This window comes from Melospiza georgiana, chromosome 7 (assembly GCF_028018845.1).
Source record: "Melospiza georgiana isolate bMelGeo1 chromosome 7, bMelGeo1.pri, whole genome shotgun sequence".
Taxonomy (NCBI): Eukaryota; Metazoa; Chordata; class Aves; order Passeriformes; family Passerellidae; genus Melospiza; species Melospiza georgiana.
In genome coordinates, this window is record NC_080436.1 from 26,740,223 (window position 1) to 26,759,707 (window position 19,485).

Consider the following 19,485-nt stretch of genomic DNA (forward strand, 5'->3'; position numbering starts at 1 on the left):
AGGAGGGGAGGGAAGGAGGGGGAAGATGGCGGCGGCGGGGCGCGGGCTGCTGGCGGCGGGGCTGTTCCGCGGGCGGGTCGCCATTGTCACCGGCGGCGGCACCGGCATCGGCAAGGCCATCGCCGCCGACCTGCTGGCGCTAGGTGGGCGCGGGCCGGGCTCCGCAGGAAGCCCCGGTGGGGCAGTGGGGCCGGGCGGGTGGTGGGAGGGCGGATGGAGTTCGAGGGGCCGTCAGGAAGTGCCCGCGGGCTCTGCTGCCTTTCGGGGGCTGACGGTGCCAGGAGCCCGTGGGTGGGACTTTGGGACAGGGTCAGCAAGGGGCACGAGGTGAGGCTGGTGTGGGGCTGTGCCTTTTGTCCCACAAAACACTCGCTGTTTAAACACAGAGGTCAGCGAGGTTATGTTAAACCAGGACCCTTTCTCTCCGACTCTCCCTTCAATGAGTTCTCGTCTTGCTTTAACTGGAGGACTTACGAGGTCGTTGAACATTGATTCTTACAGAGCAGTATCCTTAAACTGCTGCCCGCACAGTAACTTCTTAGAGACGTGGTGCTTCTCCCAGTGTCTGCGGTTTCAGGAATGTCCTGAAATTGAAGAATATCTTCATGATGCACGGCGTAGCGTTTCTTTCCACTCTGAATACAGAGAAGTGGTAAAACCTAGAGCGAAAGGCAGTCCCTGACTGTCTGATACGAGACCAGGAGAGGTAGGAATGACTCCTACATCCACCTTGCAACACCTTTCCTGCAGATTTCAGCTCTGCTAGGGATCATCGGCGTCAGCCTGGGTTTGGGTAGTTTATTGTCACGATTAGGTTCAGCGCTCAGAATGCCAGCGCTGGTGTTACAGCTCCCGGTGTCACACTCCCGTGGTTTGCATTATTGGAATGTGCACCGCTGCACTGCATAGTAAGGAGCTTTCTTTGTTAAGGCTGTGGTGGGAGACAGCTCTGCCTCTCCTGGCCTTTGTGCTGCAGCTTTCCACTTGCTTTGTACAGCTGAATGGAAGATTAGTTCTGTTACCTTTGTATTACTGGGGAAATTAGTATTTTTTTTTTCAGGTGTCCTTACATGCTGCTTTAAAGAGGTACATTTTAAGCATCACCACAATATTGGTTGGTGATGTTACCCAGTTACCTTAAAATTGTGATTAATTTGATTTTTGCTGGTTTTCTCAAGAAAAATACAATAACAAAAGTGTGTCCATAACAGCCTAAATAGAACACAATAGAAAAGAAATCTATGCAAAGCACGTGAGAAAAAATTAAGAAAGAGCTATACAGAGCTTAAGAGTGACTGAATAACCTTCCTTACCTGTAGACCTTCTGGTTACTCCTGACAAGATAATGATTAGGATTTCCATGTATACCCTGCGCTTCAGGTAAGGGGGACTGGTTCTTACAGGCATAGGAGCACTGACACATAATGCTAGTTGTTATATACATTGTTTATATAACCAGTCTCCTTTGAGGCCTTCTGGACAAATTTAAACCTTTTATCTGGAAACTTGTGCCCTTTTCCCTGACCCTATCAGGAAATGGTCCAGTCATTCTTTGTGAAGAAAGTTATGTTGTCAGCTTGCACAGTATGTACCAAATGTTCTCCAGTGATTAGAATCTCTCCCTCTCCCAATTAGTACATTTAGCTAAAATACAGTCTCTTACTAAACCTTATTCTATATCAATGTGTGTATTAATAAGCACTTAAGTTGGTAGATACTACTGGGCTACTGTGATTCAGTATTTTGTGTTAATTAGTAATTGTGTGTGGCATTTTATGAACTTTGCTTTAGTTAGGTGGTTGTGCAAGTGACTGGAGTTCTTAATTAAAAAAAATAATCAGGAGACTTCAGAGACTACTGTCTTTATATAATGTGTTGTTTTAAGATAGCCACTAATTAAAGGTGAAGCTCCTATTCCTAAGGATATGTAGTTGCAAAGCTTTCCCCCTGGAAGAATTAAACTCCTCTATTTTTAATATTTATTTTAATATATAGTTTCACAAGACTGTCTGAGTCAGATGAACAGCTTGCTGCTCTTTCCTCCCCCTAGTTATTTTGATTTGATTCTGGTGTTTGCTTGATCACATGAGAGGCCAAATTCCACTCTGCAGCAGAGGTGGGGGGAAAAACCCCCACGCCTGGCAAGATATTAACTTTTTCCCTTTTTTTTTGGTTGGTTGAGTATGGTTTGTATTAAAGTATTAAAGCAGATGAGCAGCAGACCTGATATGAAGAAGAGATTACTTCTGCTGAAATGCTAAGATGATGGAAGGAGCAAGCTGGCAGCAAGACCTCCTTGCTTGCTTGGCTAGTAATTTGCTTATCCATTTGCTTATCATTACACGAAACTGCCTGCTGGATTTGCACTAGGAATTAATTTGGTGTCCTTTGGTTTAGTCTGTGTAGTAGCAATTGCTGTAGCCTTAAAGCTGTCCTGAGTCCACTGGTGTCTCAGAAGAAATTAGACTGGTTGTAGTGTGAGTGCTTGACTTAAATTTGGCACCTGCATTGTTTTTTCTCTGTAGAATGAATCCTTCTGCCTCCAAATGCTGAAAAAAAGGAGCACTTGAGCTCCTGCCTGATTTTTTTTCTCTCCTTTCTGCAGCTAGGATTCTGCAGTGCCACAGGGAGGGCTCTGTTCCCACTGTCTGTAGACTGCAGATAGGGATTAATCTTGTGAGGCTATTATCCTTTCCTTCAGTCTCTGTAGAGTTAAAAACCAGACCATTACATTTACTCACTGCTACTCAAAATTACAATCAGTTGCACAAGAAGATTATTTTTGTGGTTCTAAGAGCAAGTATTTTTTGTAATCAAGACCTGCTGAAACATCTTTAAATCACTTAATTGATAAATGAGGCAGCTGTGTGCAGAAGCAGCAGAAGTGATGTCTGAAAGCTGCTTTGCTGACTCTGCAACTCACAGGTTATCTTCTCTTCTGCAGGAAGGAGAGGAAATCTTGTGGACTTTTTTTTTTTTTAATTGCTCTTTTCCTGGCACAGAGGGATTTTGTTGCTAAGAAGCATTTGACATCAGTATTTCTCTCTCTTGCAAGAGCTTCAACACTGTATTTTCTAGTCAGTGACTAATAAATGCACATCCTACAAGATATCGCCATGGTGTTACTAAAAATACAGCAATATTGTGTTAGCTGAATGATGTTTCATTTTGTCTCCACACACAGGTTGCAGTGTTGTCATTGCCTCTCGTAAATTTGACCGATTAAAAGCTGCAGCAGAAGAGCTGAATAACAGATTTGCCTCTGTGAGTGCTGCCCAAGTGACCCCCATGCAGTGCAATATCCGCAAAGAAGAAGAGGTAAAGATTACTGACCTTGTTCTGGGGCTTAACATATCAAAAGCGTTTTGTGTATATAAGTTCTCAGATCTCTAAAGATTTCTGGTCTTTTCAAAAGTAGCTTAGATCAGGGGAAAGGTGGAGCAAAGAAAGAAAATTGATCTGGATAGGTGTGCTTCCCCAGGGAAGATATTTGTTAGCCACCTAAGCAAAAAAGCATGTGTAAATATTGGCAAATATATTTCTGACCATGCTTGTATGTTTCAGATATTTCTGGGAGATGCAGGCCTTGTTCTACCGGCAGGCAGAGCCCACTTAGCATGATTCTTTGTCACATTGCTGTGACAGAAGTGAGGGGGTGTAAACTTGTGAAGATGGAGACCTCAGAATAGTTCCTTCAAACAGGAAGGCATAGCATGAATCTGAATGCTTGTGACTTGCCACAAGTGCCCTGCATTGTCAGTTTGGCTTGTAGTAAGCCAAAAACCCCATAGATATATAATATTTTAGCCATGTCAGAAATTTTAGTTGCAGTTTGTGCCTCATTGCAAGCTCTGTTACTATTCAAGCTGATTTTTAAATTTTTTCTTCATATTACAAAAAATGGAAGATCTGCTACTATTCAAGTTGATTTTTGAATTTTTTCTTCATATTGCAAAAAATGGAAGATCAAGAGCTAAAGTACATAATCCAGGTTCTTCAGAAGTCTGCATGCACCTCCTAATTTTTTTTATCTCTGTAATTAAATATTTAAAAGTCCAACTTCAGGTTGGATTTTTAAGTTTTTGAAGACAGCTAGAAAATCCTCCAGTAACCACTGATTGCTACATTTTTTTAAACCTCTCAAAGTCTCTCTTAACCTAAATATTAATGACCTTCAATAGCTATAAGGATTCTGGAAATATCCTACAATGTAGCCATAAAACAAATAAAAATTGAAATTCTTCCCTTGTGGAACAGTTCGTGCCATAAAATATTTATAGTGCTCTACTCAGACTTTCTCTCCTGAAGGAGGTGAACCCTGGGGCTGTGCTGTATGTCACTTCACCTACCAGTGAATTTTAGGTGTGTATTTACTGGCATCAGCAGTGCAACATAATAGGTTATGGCAGATGTCAGAGGGCAACTTGCATGATTAAAGCTACAGGAAAGAAAAGAGGTAAAGAGGAAAAAAGGGAAAAATGCTTTTTTCAGGTCTGTTTCTTGGAGAGAGCACTCTGGCATGCTTAATAACCTTCTGCAGGTGAATCTTATTTCTACATCAGTCTGAAATTGATCAGTGAGAACTACAGTGTTCTGTGAGATGGTTTGGGGTTTGCTTGGATGGTGAAATGAGGTAATCTCCACTAAACTGCCATTCCTTCTTTGTTTCTTTCTTAAGTGTGCTAAATGCCTCTTTGATAAAACAGGCTTAAGTGGCTTTGGAAGTTTTTGAAGGTGCTTTTCAAGCCTTCTTTATAATGCTGTGTAAAGAGTTCTGTGTATGGGTAGCCATACTGATACTTGAAGAAACTTCTGTCTTTGCTATTGCCTTGCAGTTTTATCATAAAATTGTCCTGTTTCCAATTTAAACTTTACCCATTTACAGGCACACCAGAACTTTCCTAGAACTTTTCATATGATATTTGTGAAGCTTCTATTGGACGTCTCCTATCAGTGGAAGTTCACTTCAACCATTGTCCTTTCATGTCTGTTTCTATTGAAGACTGGCTTCAGAGGAAAAAGGCAGATTAAACTCTTGTCTTGAACTTTTCAGTCATTGATTTAGTCTTATAGTTTGACTTACTTCAGTTCTGCAACTGCTCTTATTTCTGTTGAAGTCCTATTTAGAAAAAAAAATACTAAGAAAATTTCATAAGCCTTTTGCTGACGATCTGAACAAGGGATGCAGTTTCTGTTGCATGTTAACATAAGAACTTGTGTACCTGGTAAATATTTCTCCATTCCAGATGTCCATCTACAAGACCAGATATTTTATTGGTTGGAGACATCCTGACATTCTTGTTCTTCAGTTTGTGCCTCTCTGACTCTGTTCTCTTCTGGTAATGCTGAAATTCTCAAAGAATCCTAAATCCTGACCAGGTGTTACCTAATTTCTAAATTTACTGTTGGACCAGAAATTTATGTTTTCAGCTCAAATTTGTAGTGAGGATAGTGCTTCCTTACACTGAGGTACTTTGGTTTGTGAGTTGTAACTAGATAAACTCCAATTAACAATTGTTAACTTACTCTGCTGAAAACTCAGTCCGAACTGAGGTGTATGGCAGATTTTCCACATCCCACTGCTTACTGTTGCTTATTTATTATGTCTCCTAGAGCAGCAGAGGTGAAAAGTCCTTTTTTTCCTAATTTGCACTTGCTTGCCTTGTGGAAACTAGAGGAAAAGTACCTTTGGGCTTTTACTTTGATTCAAAGAGTGTTGTACATTCATGTTCCAAACCTACTCCATTCTTAACTTAAAATTTAGTGCCTGGGACTTGGAGTCATAGGAATCAGTAAAAGATGTTGTTAAGGATTTTTTTAGCCTAAGAGGCAAATATTGAGTAGAGGTAACACAGTAGTATAACTCACTTCAGTATTTTCACAAATACAGGAAGACCTTCCTGTTGCAGTGGAAGAGGGGATGGGAGGGCATGGCAGCTTTTGGTTTCCCTCATGAAAGAAATGGGACTAGTTACAACTGTGTTGGCTCTGTGTGCTACTCATTAGCAACATTACAACTCATTGTTTGCTTTCAGCTTAGTGTGAGTGAAGAGTATTTACTTCAGAAATCCCAGGAGCACATTGTTGGGTAGAGAGGAACAGCCTCCTCAAGAATTCCCTGTGAGTCACAACATCCTCCTTCTTAGCTTTTATACCAGGTACCAAAGAACATGTGCAGGAGAAAAACATTATAAATGTTTCAACAAGAAAAAAAAACCAACTTTGGAGTTCAAGCTCCCTTAGATGTCAGAAGTGATCTATCACAAGCTTCAAAGCCCAGGAAGTTTCCTGAAGAAGTACATAATTCATTTAATATATCATTCTCTCTGACATCTCACTGAAGTCTTTTTAAGAGTAAGTCTTTGTTTCAAAGGAAGCCACCCTCATCACCTATAGGATCAAGCCATTTCTTTTTACTACAAAATGCCATTTTTTTATCCCTCCTTCTTCATCAATTGTTCTGCATTTCTCTAAAGGCCTCTATACATTTTGTCCTGGTTTGAATTTTATAAATTGGAGGGAGGGACTTTGAATAGGGAAAATTTAAGAAAGATGAAGGTGCTTTCAAATTGCCAGAAGATTATTTTTTGCCTGCTTTTGCAAATCTTAAAGTAACTGACCTGCTTTGAAGATGACACGGTTCATGCCTCTGGTTTGGATCTGTGAAATTCAAGCATTAGAAGGTTGATCCCTCATCATGTAGTCCAGGATGTTTGTTAGAGCTCTTTCTGGCCTAGGAAGAGGCAAAGAAGGTGCAGTGAATTAATTATTGCAGAAGCTTGATGGCAAATATCATGGGAATAGCTTAATGAATTCACATTTTTAAGTATCTAAATCTTCATCCTCAGAAGCCCTTTTGCTTTCTAGCAAAGCTTACTTTTTGTTTAATGTGCAAGAAATAATCATGCTTGATGGAGGATTTTGAACCACTGCATAACCTGTCAGGCTTATTTTTGTCATGAGTTTGATGCTGCTTTAACTAGTTTTCCATTGAGTGTCTGTAAAGAATAAAAAAACCTGTTTTATTTTTAAAAATGGCAGAGTTGAAGGTTCTGGGATAAGAGGACCAGAGGTTTCTCTATTCTGTCATCAGAATATATTTCTGTATTGTGTCATGGGGCTTTATCCTGGAGCAGTGGTTGTGCACCTCTTCTCTTTTCCTGTGGTTTGCAGTGTATATAGTGATAGAAATTGCTTCTTAGTGATTATGAAACTGAAGTGATTTTCATTGTTTGCATATTTCCTGGCCTCATAATGTGTTGAGAGCAGATCAGTTTGCTCTTGCTGAGATGCAAACCAGACAGTTCTGTGTGCACATGTATTTTTATTTATCTCTTTTTGTGTCTTGAATTTTGAGCCACAGCAAAATCTGTTGACAGGGACAAGACATGAGGAATGAATGTCTGAATTAAGGGGAGGGAGAGAGACTGAGAGAGACAGAGACTGAGCAGATGATGGTCCCAAGCCATGGATGCAGCAGTGTCCTGTCAGTCTTCTGAGGGTGCCACCTTCACACTGGCCAAGCTTCAGGTACCCATGGGGTGGTCACAGGTGCCATTCCCATGACTTGGGGTGATGTGTATGAGCAGTTGCTTCCTTTCCCACAGTTTGCCACAGTGGGCACTTTTGTCCAGATGCATTAACCAAGATGTTCTGACCTGATCTTACCTCTGCTAGGCCTGGAATTAATGCTTTCCTGTTGCAAATTCCTCCCTTCTGTGCTTCTCTCAAGTTCTTGCTTTGGTGGCTTATCATCTTATGGTAAGTTCCTTCTGTGGCCTTGACAGTGTTTTGAGACAGGCAGCAATACTCTTTAAATCCTTACACTTGGGAAGCCTTTTTACTATACTCTGTGGACAAACATTCCTTTAACTGGCACCTAGATAAGTAGAAGCTTACATGTCTAGCTAAGTGGAAGAAAAATCCTTGTACTTCTGGTAGGCCATGGCTGTTCTTGAAATCAGCAATTCAGAATTCTGTTCATGGTGTCTCCTTTCCATACTTGAGCTCCAGCAGCAGAACCTGCTGCTGGACCAGACCCTGAGGGTAAAATCTGTCAGCTGGACATCAACAAAACTTCAGACAGCCTCAGCAGTGCTACTTAGCACATACCTTGTGTCTGAGCTCTCTAGTAGCTTTTCTTTTCCAATAAACTTTATAGCTTAGCATAGGCTCAGTTGGTTTATAAATACTTAATGCCTGTCTGTGTGAAGCCTGTCGTGAAAGGCTGTGGCTTAGTGGGGAGTTGTGGATAAGAGATTCCTGTTGTTGTGCTTTTAAATAACACAGCAGTAACACAGTAAAAATACCTGTTACCACTGTGCCAGAATGCCTTTTAGTTCTAGCCACCAAATCACAAATCTCTAAAACTCTGTAGTGGGTTGTTTGCCTGTGTGTTTTACTGACCCAGGGTGACCTGTGAATGCATGTGGACATTTGTCCCTTTTCTCTGAGTCAGTGAATGCTGTCATCTCAATTGTCTGTAAGTATGGGCTACTGCCTAATATATTTAACTTGCAGTCACACACAAAAGTTCCTTATTGCAGTGTTCCAATCTTCTGGTTATGTCTGAAGTGCCTGATTTTGTTCTTTTCTGTCTTTATCAGAAGAATATCTTAAACTAGTAGCTCTACCTCATGCAGCTTTGCTTTGCTTCCACAGAGAGTCTTTAATAGCTTTTCTAAGTTCCTTCCAAGTGGATATTTTAATTACAGCAATAGAAAAGAATCTTCTTTAGTAGTCACTGTGATTTAAATGTGTTTTACCAGACCCTCCTTCTCCCTGTGCTGCTGGCTGCAGTCACCACATTTAGTGTAACTGGGAGAAGCACTGCAGTGATACTTTCCTGCAGCACAGAAGACTTTGTGAAGATTGCTACAGTTGGAGCCATCTGAGCTGTCACTGGAGAGCCTTCTAGCCTTTCCTGGCTTTCAGAAAGCAGAACTGATGTGTGTTTGTTGTTGTTGGGTTTTGTTGTTTTTTTTTCCCTGAGAATATGGTGCAACATGTAGGAACAACAGTTCCTTAAATGCACCATATGAATCATTTTGAATTGGTATGCTATAGCATATAACATACATTTTGTCCAGCTGTTGAAAAGTTGCTTGAATGACTCTTCTCAGTGGATTTTTCTTGTTAATTTGTTTTCAGTCTTTTCTTTTTTTCATTCTTAGTATTTTTCCTTCTCTCTCTCTCTCTCTCATCTCTCCACAGTCTGAATAGCCTTAGTCTGTTCAAATCTTCTTTGTACTGAAACCATTTGTGTTCCATAAATGAGCCCATATTTCAGTGACTTACAGAGAATAATATTTAAAGTAAGATTCTCAGACTGACAGGGAGAAGAGTTTGATATTGCTGAGCAAAGCATAACTTTTGCTGCCTAGCCAGACATGACTTTCCTTTGCTCACAACAAGAGAGAAGTAAAGGCCAGAATGTCCTTGTGGCATGGCTGTTCTTGCAAGCTATGAGTTTGGAACTACTGTCACAGATGTTTTGGTTTTCTGCATTTTTTCCTCACATCCCACAACCTGCAGTGACTAATAAGTGAGGAATAAGATGACATTCAGAATTTGAAGAATGGGTTTAGGTATTGAAGGCATTTTTTCTCAGCAGGCACTAGTTTTTCAGTCATTATTTGCTTGCTTAGGGTTTTTTTCTTTCAAGAGATGCATCCTTACAGGATCCATACTATCCTGTAAAACCATTCTGTGCTGTTAGAAATAAAAGATTAGTAAGTAAATAGTAAGGCAGCCTTTTTGAGACTGGGTTGGTAACACTCATTGTGAGATACAGATAATGCATTGCTTGCACTTTTTTCTGTTTCTGATGTTCTATTGTAACTCAATACAGAGAATGGGCTAGGGGAAGGATATCAACCAGCCTATCTGTTTGAGTGGCAGCATTGCTCCACCTGTCTTTTGGGGATTTTTTTTTCTATGCTTTTCTCTGACCACAGATGCTAGGTTATCTTTTTATATATGCTTGAATAGGAATAACTGATGCATGGTCTCTAGTTATGATTGATGATGTGAGCAGGAAACAATCATTTTGTCCCATTTCCTGTTTCTTGAGATAAATATTAAGTTGTTGCTATGGAGTTCTTTTTACTATCTTACAATAATAGTTTTGCTAAAGAAAGCAACTTATATTTCCAGCATTTTTTAGACTTCATGTTCTGTAGGGTAATTAGCCTTCTTGCTCTGTGTAAGAAGACTGGCTATTGCCAACTCATGTGTCAGAGCTGTAGTGAATATACTAAACTTCTAGATAACGATGATAAAACTCCAGATGAGTTATGTTTTCTATTTAAAATGGTCGGGTATATGGTCAGATAAAAATAACAGTAGCTACATAACATGGAGCTCTTTGCAGATCTCATGTGAACACACCCACTCTTTTGAAGAACATCAGGAGATTCTTAGTAGGTTGTGTGTAGTGGGCTTTTGTGTCTGTTTGATTTCACAAATCTTTTTTGTGAAAAAAAAGATTAAATCCCCTTCTTTTTTGGGTGCTGGTATTTTATGCAGCACCTGCATTATACCAGCAAAATTTCCTAAGTAAACATGGATACAGCCCAGTCCTTGGCTGGCTGATCCTGTCATACCAATCTCACAGCCTCTCTGAATGCTAGACCTCCTCTTTTTCTGTGAAAAGGGCATGAGGGAGAAAATACTGTCTGAGAAGAAAACTGGGTGTAGACCTTGATCAGCATACCTCACTAACAAATACTGTTTCAGGTAGAAGCTTTGGTGAAGTCTACACTGAGTCTGCATGGCAAGATTGACTTCCTGGTGAATAATGGAGGGGGCCAGTTTGCAAGTCCTTCTGAAGCCATCCGTGCAAAAGGCTGGAATGCTGTGATAGACACCAATCTGACAGGGACCTTCTATTGTTGCAAAGCAGGTAAGGTGTGAACATTAAGCTTTTTGTGTTTATTTGGTTTTGCTTTTTACAGAAATACCAGAAGATAAGAAATGTCAAGTTTCCCTAGCTGCTTCTTTTCATGCACTTACCTGACAGTGGGTAGTTGTTTTCCTGAATCTCATCCAAAGATTTGCATTAAATGGTATATTACATTTGTTCATAAATACAAACATACATTTAAGGCAAGCATGATCTTCTAGTTAAGGCCAGGTTTGGGAAGTCAATTGACTTGGATGCTCATTTAAAGGACTATAGGAAAACCACTTAACTTTCATGGCCTGTATTCACTGTTTATAACATAGGAAAATACTTTTTTCAGGGATATAAATTTAGGCTTAAATTTAAGTATGGTGTGTCATTCTCAGACAGCATTTGGAATGTGGAAATTAAAGTAATTTACATGGAAATATGAAATTAATTTCCATCCAGTGCTTCTTTACAATCCTTGAGCCTTACCTGGACTGTGCCTGTTGCCTCATGGCCTCACCTCTGGATTGGCAAGGCTGTGCTACAAACAGCAGATTGTTGTTCTAAAATGTGTAGTGTGATTGCAGTTAAAACTCCAAGTTTGGTTTCCAGTTGGCAAGTTCATTTCTATGCATTTCTTCTGATATTTATAGGTTATCTTCCTCCTTCATACAGTGTACAATGCCTGGATGCAGGAACATGGAGGAGCCATTGTCAACATTACTGCTGCCGTGAGAAATGGCTTCCCTGGAATGTCGTAATATATATTTTCTTTTCATACTTTCCTATATTTTTCCCCCAGAAATACTAACTGTTCCTAAACCCTTCAGAGAGGTGTGTACTGGGTAGCAGCAGAGTAGAGAAATACAGTAGTTAGGTCAAGAGAGAGCAAGAGTATCACTTGGCAGTATGTCTGGGGATCTCTTATTAATCCAGTAGATGGCATCTCTGGTCTCTCTCCACTTGTTTGTAAGAAACTATGAAGCAAGACTTGTCAGTGAAGCTTTAGTTGGTAATAGCTCCCTTTGCTGTCTTTTTGTTTGTTTTTTTTTTTTTTTTAACTTGGAAATTGAGTTTCTGTTGAAATATAAAAATATATTTTGAGCAAGTGTTGCATTATCTCTCTTTGTCCTCATTCAGGGTTGAATGCTTTCAAAACCAACATTTTTAAGGAACAGCAGCATATTTTCTCACTAGCTTGTTCTTCACAGTACAGAATAAATATAGAGATCCACACGGTGGTGCTGAAGCTACAGTTATTTCAGTATCTGTGGTATCTGGTTCAGCTATCATGGCAAATAGGCTGAAGATATTTCAGTTTGAGTTGAACTAAGAGGAAAAACAAGCTCATTCTGAATAACAGTGAAAACATTTTCCTAAGCAACCCTTGCATGTAGATGGATAGACAAAACTACTTCCAAATTTAACTGATTGGAACTTCTTGTAGAAGTGTACTGTTGTAAAAGATATTCCTTTACAAGTCCAGCCATCACTCATGCCTAAAGTTACCTGATAGGAGTATTTTATTAATATTAATTTTGAATATAAAAGTTGTCCTGTTTTCTCAGAGTGTGCCTGGAGGTTATCTATTTCTGGCCTAAACATATGAATAAGTTATCTTAGGTTTTTCTTAAGTTTTTCTTATTCTTTCCCTGTATCTGAGAAGCTATTGTATCTGTATCCTCTTAGTCTATTTTGCTAGGCTAAAGCAGCTAAATTTATTCATTTTCTCTGACTAAAACTCTCTACAATTCATTGCTGCAGTAATTCTGTTTGCACTTGTTCAAGCTTGTAATCATTTCAGACTGGTTACCTACAGCAGCAAGGCGTAGGAGTTCACTCTGACTCTCATGTCTCTATCTCCATCCACCCACAGTAATTTTTGAATAGTGATTTACTTTAATCATGATTGTCAGAAGATTTAAACAATCTTCCAGACCACTGTTCTTCCAAGTTTTGCTTTACCTGTGCAAGCTACAGGTCCTTTTACACAGTTTGAACTTCAGTTGTTTCTCTTTTTTATAAGCCTCCTACTGCAGTAGAGTGTAGCTGACGCCATGTTGCATTGGGGAAGAGATTTTAAATATTTCTAGCAATGACAGAAAATCACAGCATGGCTTGTTTAAACAGCGAAGCTATGGTCAAACTTGGAAACTAGAGAGTCTCTCTCTTCCAGATGGTTGGTCCAGCCACAGAAAACCACTCTGAATTCCCTAATGAAGCTGCAGTAGAATTACCACTGGAGACTCCTAGCTAAGGGAACAGATGCTTCCTTTGCTTTTTTTCTCCATAGGCACACAGGAGCTGCAAGAGCTGCAGTGGATAACCTAACCAAGACTTTAGCTTTAGAATGGGCTCACAGTGGAGTGAGAATCAACAGTGTTGCTCCTGTAAGTAATGGCAAATGGTCTGATTAAAATCAGCTATTACACATGTTCATAGTTAGAGCTTTTGGACCAAAGCAGATTTTTAAATTTATTACCAGTAACTGTTTGTGGATTATTTATATATTTGTTTATTTATAATTCCCTTAGTGTGTTCTTTGGACCATTTGACAGTGTTTTGTACTTTTGGATGATGAGTCAGAGGATGTGGGATAAAATTGCTTCTGCTTTCTGCCTTGACTTGGCATGCTAGGTTTTTAGTTTTTTTATAGCTAAATGAAATAATACTGGTAGGAGTTGGTGACCTGTCTTACAAAGCCTTGACATAAAATTACTGAATGCTCTGTGTTTCAGTAATGGATACATTACTTCTGAGTTCAGGAAACCTTTTCTGTTTGAGGTTCAGGTATGCTGATGGTTTCCACCTATGTTCACAAACTTAGTTTGAAAATCTCTGAATGTCTCACATAATGCCTTTTACTTTGTCTCCTACATGTTAAGTTAGTTTAGCTTTAGGCATATAAAGAGACTGTAGTTGGAGTGTACCATCTCTGAGAGAAATCATATGTAAATATGTATGTTTTGTTTTGTTTTTTTTTGTAACAAATTGATGCAGACAGGAAACCACTATACAGGTCAGCTAAAATATGCCTGCCACATTTCTGAGGAAGTAGACAGCCGGTAGAGTTGTTTTAAATAACTGTATAGAAAGAGCAGCTATGTTTTGTAGTGCTGCAGATACAAAAGTTATGTAGAAGCTCTAGCTTTGACATTTGAGAATGTGTGATTGGTTGTAATTTTCTCTTATCCACAATTTATTTTGCGCATTTACTCCCTTGAAATTAAAAGAGGAAACATAAACTTTGTCCAGCTACTTCTACAGTCAGAATTTAGCTTATCTCACAGTGAGTGTCATAAGTGAAGTGTCATGTTTGTTTAAGTGATCCTTAGGAAGATCTTGCTACTATTTTTGTAGAATGTCTGTGTATTCTTTTTGCCTCTTGTCGTAAAACATCTGGCTTGCTTTGTTTGGCATAGCATAGAATGCTTAATGGCAGATGTTTGTTAATCATTCAGGTAAAGACTTTTATGTAACCTTTGTGAGACCAAATTCATCTGGAGACATGTTAAATGTTAAGATGCACTGACTTGTATTTCCTGTTTATCTGCTTTTTCTGATTTATCAAGTCTTGGGGAAGTAAGTAATTAAGACAGCATTATTATGTGAATATACTTTTCAGGCATGCTAATTACCTAATGAATCATGCTGATTAGATATTATAGCACATGTCAGAAGATGTTTTTGACAAGCAAACACTTCAAGGCTTTGGGTCTTTTAGAAGTATTTGCTAGCTTTGTTACAATGCTGGTAACAAAAGTCCCTGTTGTAGTTACAATAATACTTCTGTCACCTTTGTGGACCCATCAGGTCTGTGGTAACAATACAAAATTGTTACTGCCTTATGGGAGGAGAGTAACTTGTAGGGAATGGATACATAGAGAGGGAAATGTGCATTCTGAATAAAAGTTTCACATACATTATACAGGTATCTTCAACATCTTAGTATGTGCTTCATGGGTCAAATCAAATGTTGCTATTTTACCTTAACTTGACTCCTAAAAGTTCTCTCCTAACTGGTGGATGTAACTCTGTGTTCACATTGCTGTCTTCCTTCTCACCTGTCACTCTGGTGACTGTGTGGTCACCAGAGCAAACGCAGTCATCTTTTTCTGCTTCTGGAGCAGCTAAGTAGGGAGGGTCAGAATTCTGACTGAAATCTGCTTCTGTAATTCACAATAAATCGGTCTAGTGCTCCTACAAATGACAAGAAACTTTTGAGAACTTGTTCTTGTGGCTTTGTAGTTTCCTGCTGTAATTTAACATGAAATGCTTGTAATTTCAAAGCAGCGGCTGAGTTTTTTATGCTCCAATTTTTTGTTATTGAAGTGACAGCAGAGATTTAGAATAATCAGAATTATTGTGCTTGAACAGAGATGTGGCTAGCAGCCAAATTACCTTCTTGTATAAATTATACTGTGCCATTACATTCAAAAACTTGTATTCAAGTGCTCTTTAGATAGTTCAGTCCCACAGAAAATCAGTAATGACAACTTCAAATTTTAGAATGATCAGTTTAAATGTATGCAAGAGAACTTAAGTGTCATTGTGCTGTTTTAAATAGGGACTGGTATTTTCAGAAACTGCTGTTGCAAACTATGGAGAACAAGGTGTAATGATGTGGTTAAAGAGCATACCAAAGATTCCTGCCAAGAGGTCAGCTGTTCCTGAGGAGGTAATGTATTTCAGAATGCTTCTGATATGCCTACTTCTCTGTCTCTATTTTGAAGCCACTTTATTATATGCAGAACAAAAAAGATTTAATTTTGCACTGTGATGGAATATTTAAAAAGAAGAAAGCTTGTACCAATGTGTGGTTGTGCCAAGTAAGAGACTTAACCAGTAGTCACTGTTGTACAGAAGATTTAATTCAGCTGCCTCTTACAGCTGAAGTGTTTTGATAGCAAACATTATTTCTTGAAAAAGTTAACTTCAACAGGAAGGGCTGAAAGAATGAATATTAAGGGGGGAAAAGTGTATCTTAAAAGCACTTAGCTCTCTTCCACCAAGAATGTGCATCTTTGATGAACTGATCAACATTTTTGTTGTTTTTTGGTATCTGATGCTGCTCTGTGACAGCATACTGGTTTTCCTCTGTTAAATGCTTGATGTTTGTGGCTGGAAGGAGGGCTTTAAGGCTGTTACAGTTTTTATTACTAAGTAGAAAATGTTACTAGATCTTGCTTGTAAAAAGTTTCACAAGCTTCTTTGACACGAACAATTCCTAGCAGTTTAAGAAAGATTAAAATTTGAGATTTTGAAATTAAGATTTTAAAATGCCATTCTTTTGCTAGATCTCTCCTGCAGTGTGTTTCCTGCTGTCTCCAGCTGCATCATTCATAACTGGGATAACCATGGTTGTGGATGGTGGCCAGAGTTTGTACGGCCATGGCCTGGAAATACCTGGTAAGAAGTGGGCTACAAAATAATGCCCTTCAAGTGGTCAAAGTTGTGCAGTGGGAGGACACAAAAGTAAAATGTCTAGTTTCTCAATCAACTACATAAATTCTTCTATTTGTTTTCCTCAGATCATGACAGATGGCCCTCCCCACCAGAAGGAAAAAATTCTGAAATGCTGAAAAAGCTTGTTTCTGGCAAGTTCAAACCAAAGCTGTAAAAGAAAGAGATTTTTACCCTCCGGATAATCTCAATTTGTGATTTGACCTTATTATTCTCAGTAATAATTTATTTTGCTCATATCTAACTACATTAAGTGCCTTGATTTTTTGTTGGTTTATATTTAAAACTTTTGAAAGGCCTTACATTGTACATCTTTTCTCTGAAAATACTCACCCTGAAAACATTCAGTCTTTTAGGAAGGGAAAAGATATAAAAGACAAATTATCCATTTGCACAGGCATAAATTAATGAAGAATCCCAGCCAGAAGTGAATAAAAAGTATACTTATTTTGCAGTGAAGATAGCCAAGAGGGAATGTTTAGGAATCCTTCTGTCCTTGATGAATTTACACAGAAGGTAATTTAAATCTTTTACTGTTAGTTGCATCAGTAACCCTTGGGTCAGTGTTAGCTCTACACTGTTTCTGTTCAGCCACATTGTTGAGTGTTCAACTATTGTTAAGTGTTCAACAATAGTTTTAAAGACCGAGTAAGTATTTCTCTGAAAATAAATAAAAATGAGATGGAATACTCTTATTAATGTTTCAAACTAATATGGCATATAATATTTTGAATGTTTTGTATTGTTTGCAGATATAATGACATAATGGAGTTAAGCTGGCTGCAACTTAAATTTGGTAACAGAATAAGAAGGTACTAAATACAGTGATGGAGAGCAGTATAGATTCAACAATTTAACATGCAAAATCCATGGTGTATATTGCAGTGCTCTCTGCAGTATGCTACACTAGTAAAGATAAAATTTGGAATTGTTAATTTGTCAGCTAAAACACCTTTTATCCATACTTGTCTTACAATGTTAACAGAATTTTATTCCTTACTGTCTTCAGGTGTGGTTTTTGTGAACAATGCAGAGATGCCATTTAAAAACCAGAAATCCATGACTTGAAGAGACTATATTTGTAAATTATTTATTCACTTTAAGACAAATGTTCCCATGTCTGCTCACTTTAGTGAATATATAAAAAATATGTAATGACTGTGTTTGTTTGCTCTAAAAACTGAAATTCCTGGAATCAAGTTGCTGCTATAGAAGGGAACTTTTAATACTTCATTTTGGACTGAATGTCAGAGTCTGATGGTTGTTTGTTCTCTGCAAAGATATTAGACTTTTGTGTCTTTCAGTAAAATATGTGTTCTTATGTAGGTACATGTAGATTGTTCTTTCATGAAAATGAAATAAATACCAATGTTGGGTGGGGGAGGAGTTTGAGCCATCATGTGTGTTCTTTCTGCTTTATCCTCTTAGTAACTGGACAGTCATTTATGTGACTGTGAGAAATTGGTACAGAGATAAAGCCAGCTTTTTTCAAATCTCTTGTCCAAGGTATAATTTAGTTATTGCAAATCTTAGTTCAGGGTACTCAGCAAGAGGGTTCCTGGAAGCAGATGCACCTGTTAGATAACTAACTCTAGAAGTCTAGCCCATTGCATTCAAGTGAAATTATTTAGGTTCTTAACACATTGTTTCAACATCCTTAACATCATTCTGGAAAAGAAGGTTAAGTATGAATAAGCTTGAGACTTGTGGAACTTACTTTATGTTTGACTGTGTGTTTCTATGGTACATGTGCACTGTGGCTTTAAAGTGAAATGGAAGTGAATTGATTACTTTTATTATATCCCAGAAAAGTTCACTGAAATATTTGAGTACAAACTTGGAAATCATCAATTTTTAATCTTGCAAATTTCCTCTTTAACTATGCTATAGTGTGAATATTCATAAAGAGGGGAAGTTTATATTTAATGATGGTGAAATTAATCATTCACCTCAGGAAATCATGAAAACATTAGAAAAGTGAGCATTTTCCTGTGTGGGAGACAGGTTCAGTCTGCAGTTAATAAATTCCTTCTCGGTAAAACTATAACAAACCTTTCTGCTTGTGCTGAATACAATTTGACCTTGCCTTCTTCAACCTTCAGCAAAGCAATGGATGTACTAAGAAGATGTATATTAGTTCTTAAGAAGAGGCTGTGTGTGCTTTTTCTTTTTAACTGGCAGGAAGTTGAAATGGCAGCATTTCTGCAGCTATAACATGCTCAGCTTAGTGCAATAGGAGAATATACTCAGAATACTCTAAGGGAAAGTCTGGTTTAAAAATATAGAAACTACATCCTTGGAAGGAGAGGGGGACTCATCACTGTTGTCTGCTTTTCTTTGCCTTTTTTTTTTCCCAGTGATAATACTAAGGTTACCTCATGAGCTGAGGCTTACTGTGCATAATAGTAACATTTTTATCACAATTGTTTATGTATTAGGATAGTAACTCCCTTGCTGCAATGGTTTTGCAGTAATCACAACCTTTCCTTTATTGTTTGGGGTTTTTTGTTTTGTTTTTATTTGTATTTTTTGGGGGGGTTACTTTGTTTTTGTGGTTTTCGTCTTGCACCATGGATTACATGAATTGTCTAATTCTTAGAACAGAGGTTTTATTTTGTTCTTGCCTCTTTGGCCCATTTTTATGTAGGTTAAAATTATTTGAAAAGTTTTGCAGCACCTTGCAGAAACCCAGTGTTGTGTTAGCTGGCATCAAGACTGTTTCAGGTTTCTGCTGTAGTGCTGCAGATAATATCAACTGTAGCAATGCTCTTCCTATGCCAACAGCCCTTGATCAAAGGGCATTGAGAGGTTAAAAGAAATGGGTGTGGTAGCAAAAACATCCTTGACCTTAAGATTGGGGTATCTGGAGTTCAGAGAACAGGACTTTATTTGATTTGATTTATTTTACAAGGGAGGTGAAAGCAACTGTGAGAAAAGGGCTAAGGAACCTCAGGAAGAATCAAGATTTACTGACCAAACACTGAAATGTAGACATTTGCTGCACTGTATAATTGTAATAAGCAAAGAGAAGACTGTTAGAATGACAGGTACATTTACCATTCTGTTAGTTGCTCTAGTATTTACCCCTGGCTAAGCCTCTGCCCATTCTGCCTATCCCTTATCAGATATTC

At 38.5% G+C, this 19,485-nt stretch overlaps 1 protein-coding gene across 1 annotated transcript; it reads left to right on the top strand.

Moving 5' to 3' along the window:
- The first annotated feature begins 25 nt into the window (after positions 1-25).
- On the top strand, positions 26-17,744 carry PECR (peroxisomal trans-2-enoyl-CoA reductase). Its single transcript, XM_058027931.1, has 8 exons — positions 26-143; positions 3,185-3,318; positions 10,738-10,903; positions 11,567-11,648; positions 13,185-13,281; positions 15,459-15,569; positions 16,189-16,300; positions 16,423-17,744. Exons 1-8 carry the CDS (start codon positions 26-28, stop codon positions 16,509-16,511), a joined length of 909 nt encoding a protein of 302 aa, XP_057883914.1. The 3' UTR covers positions 16,512-17,744.
- The last annotated feature ends 1,741 nt before the right edge of the window (positions 17,745-19,485 follow it).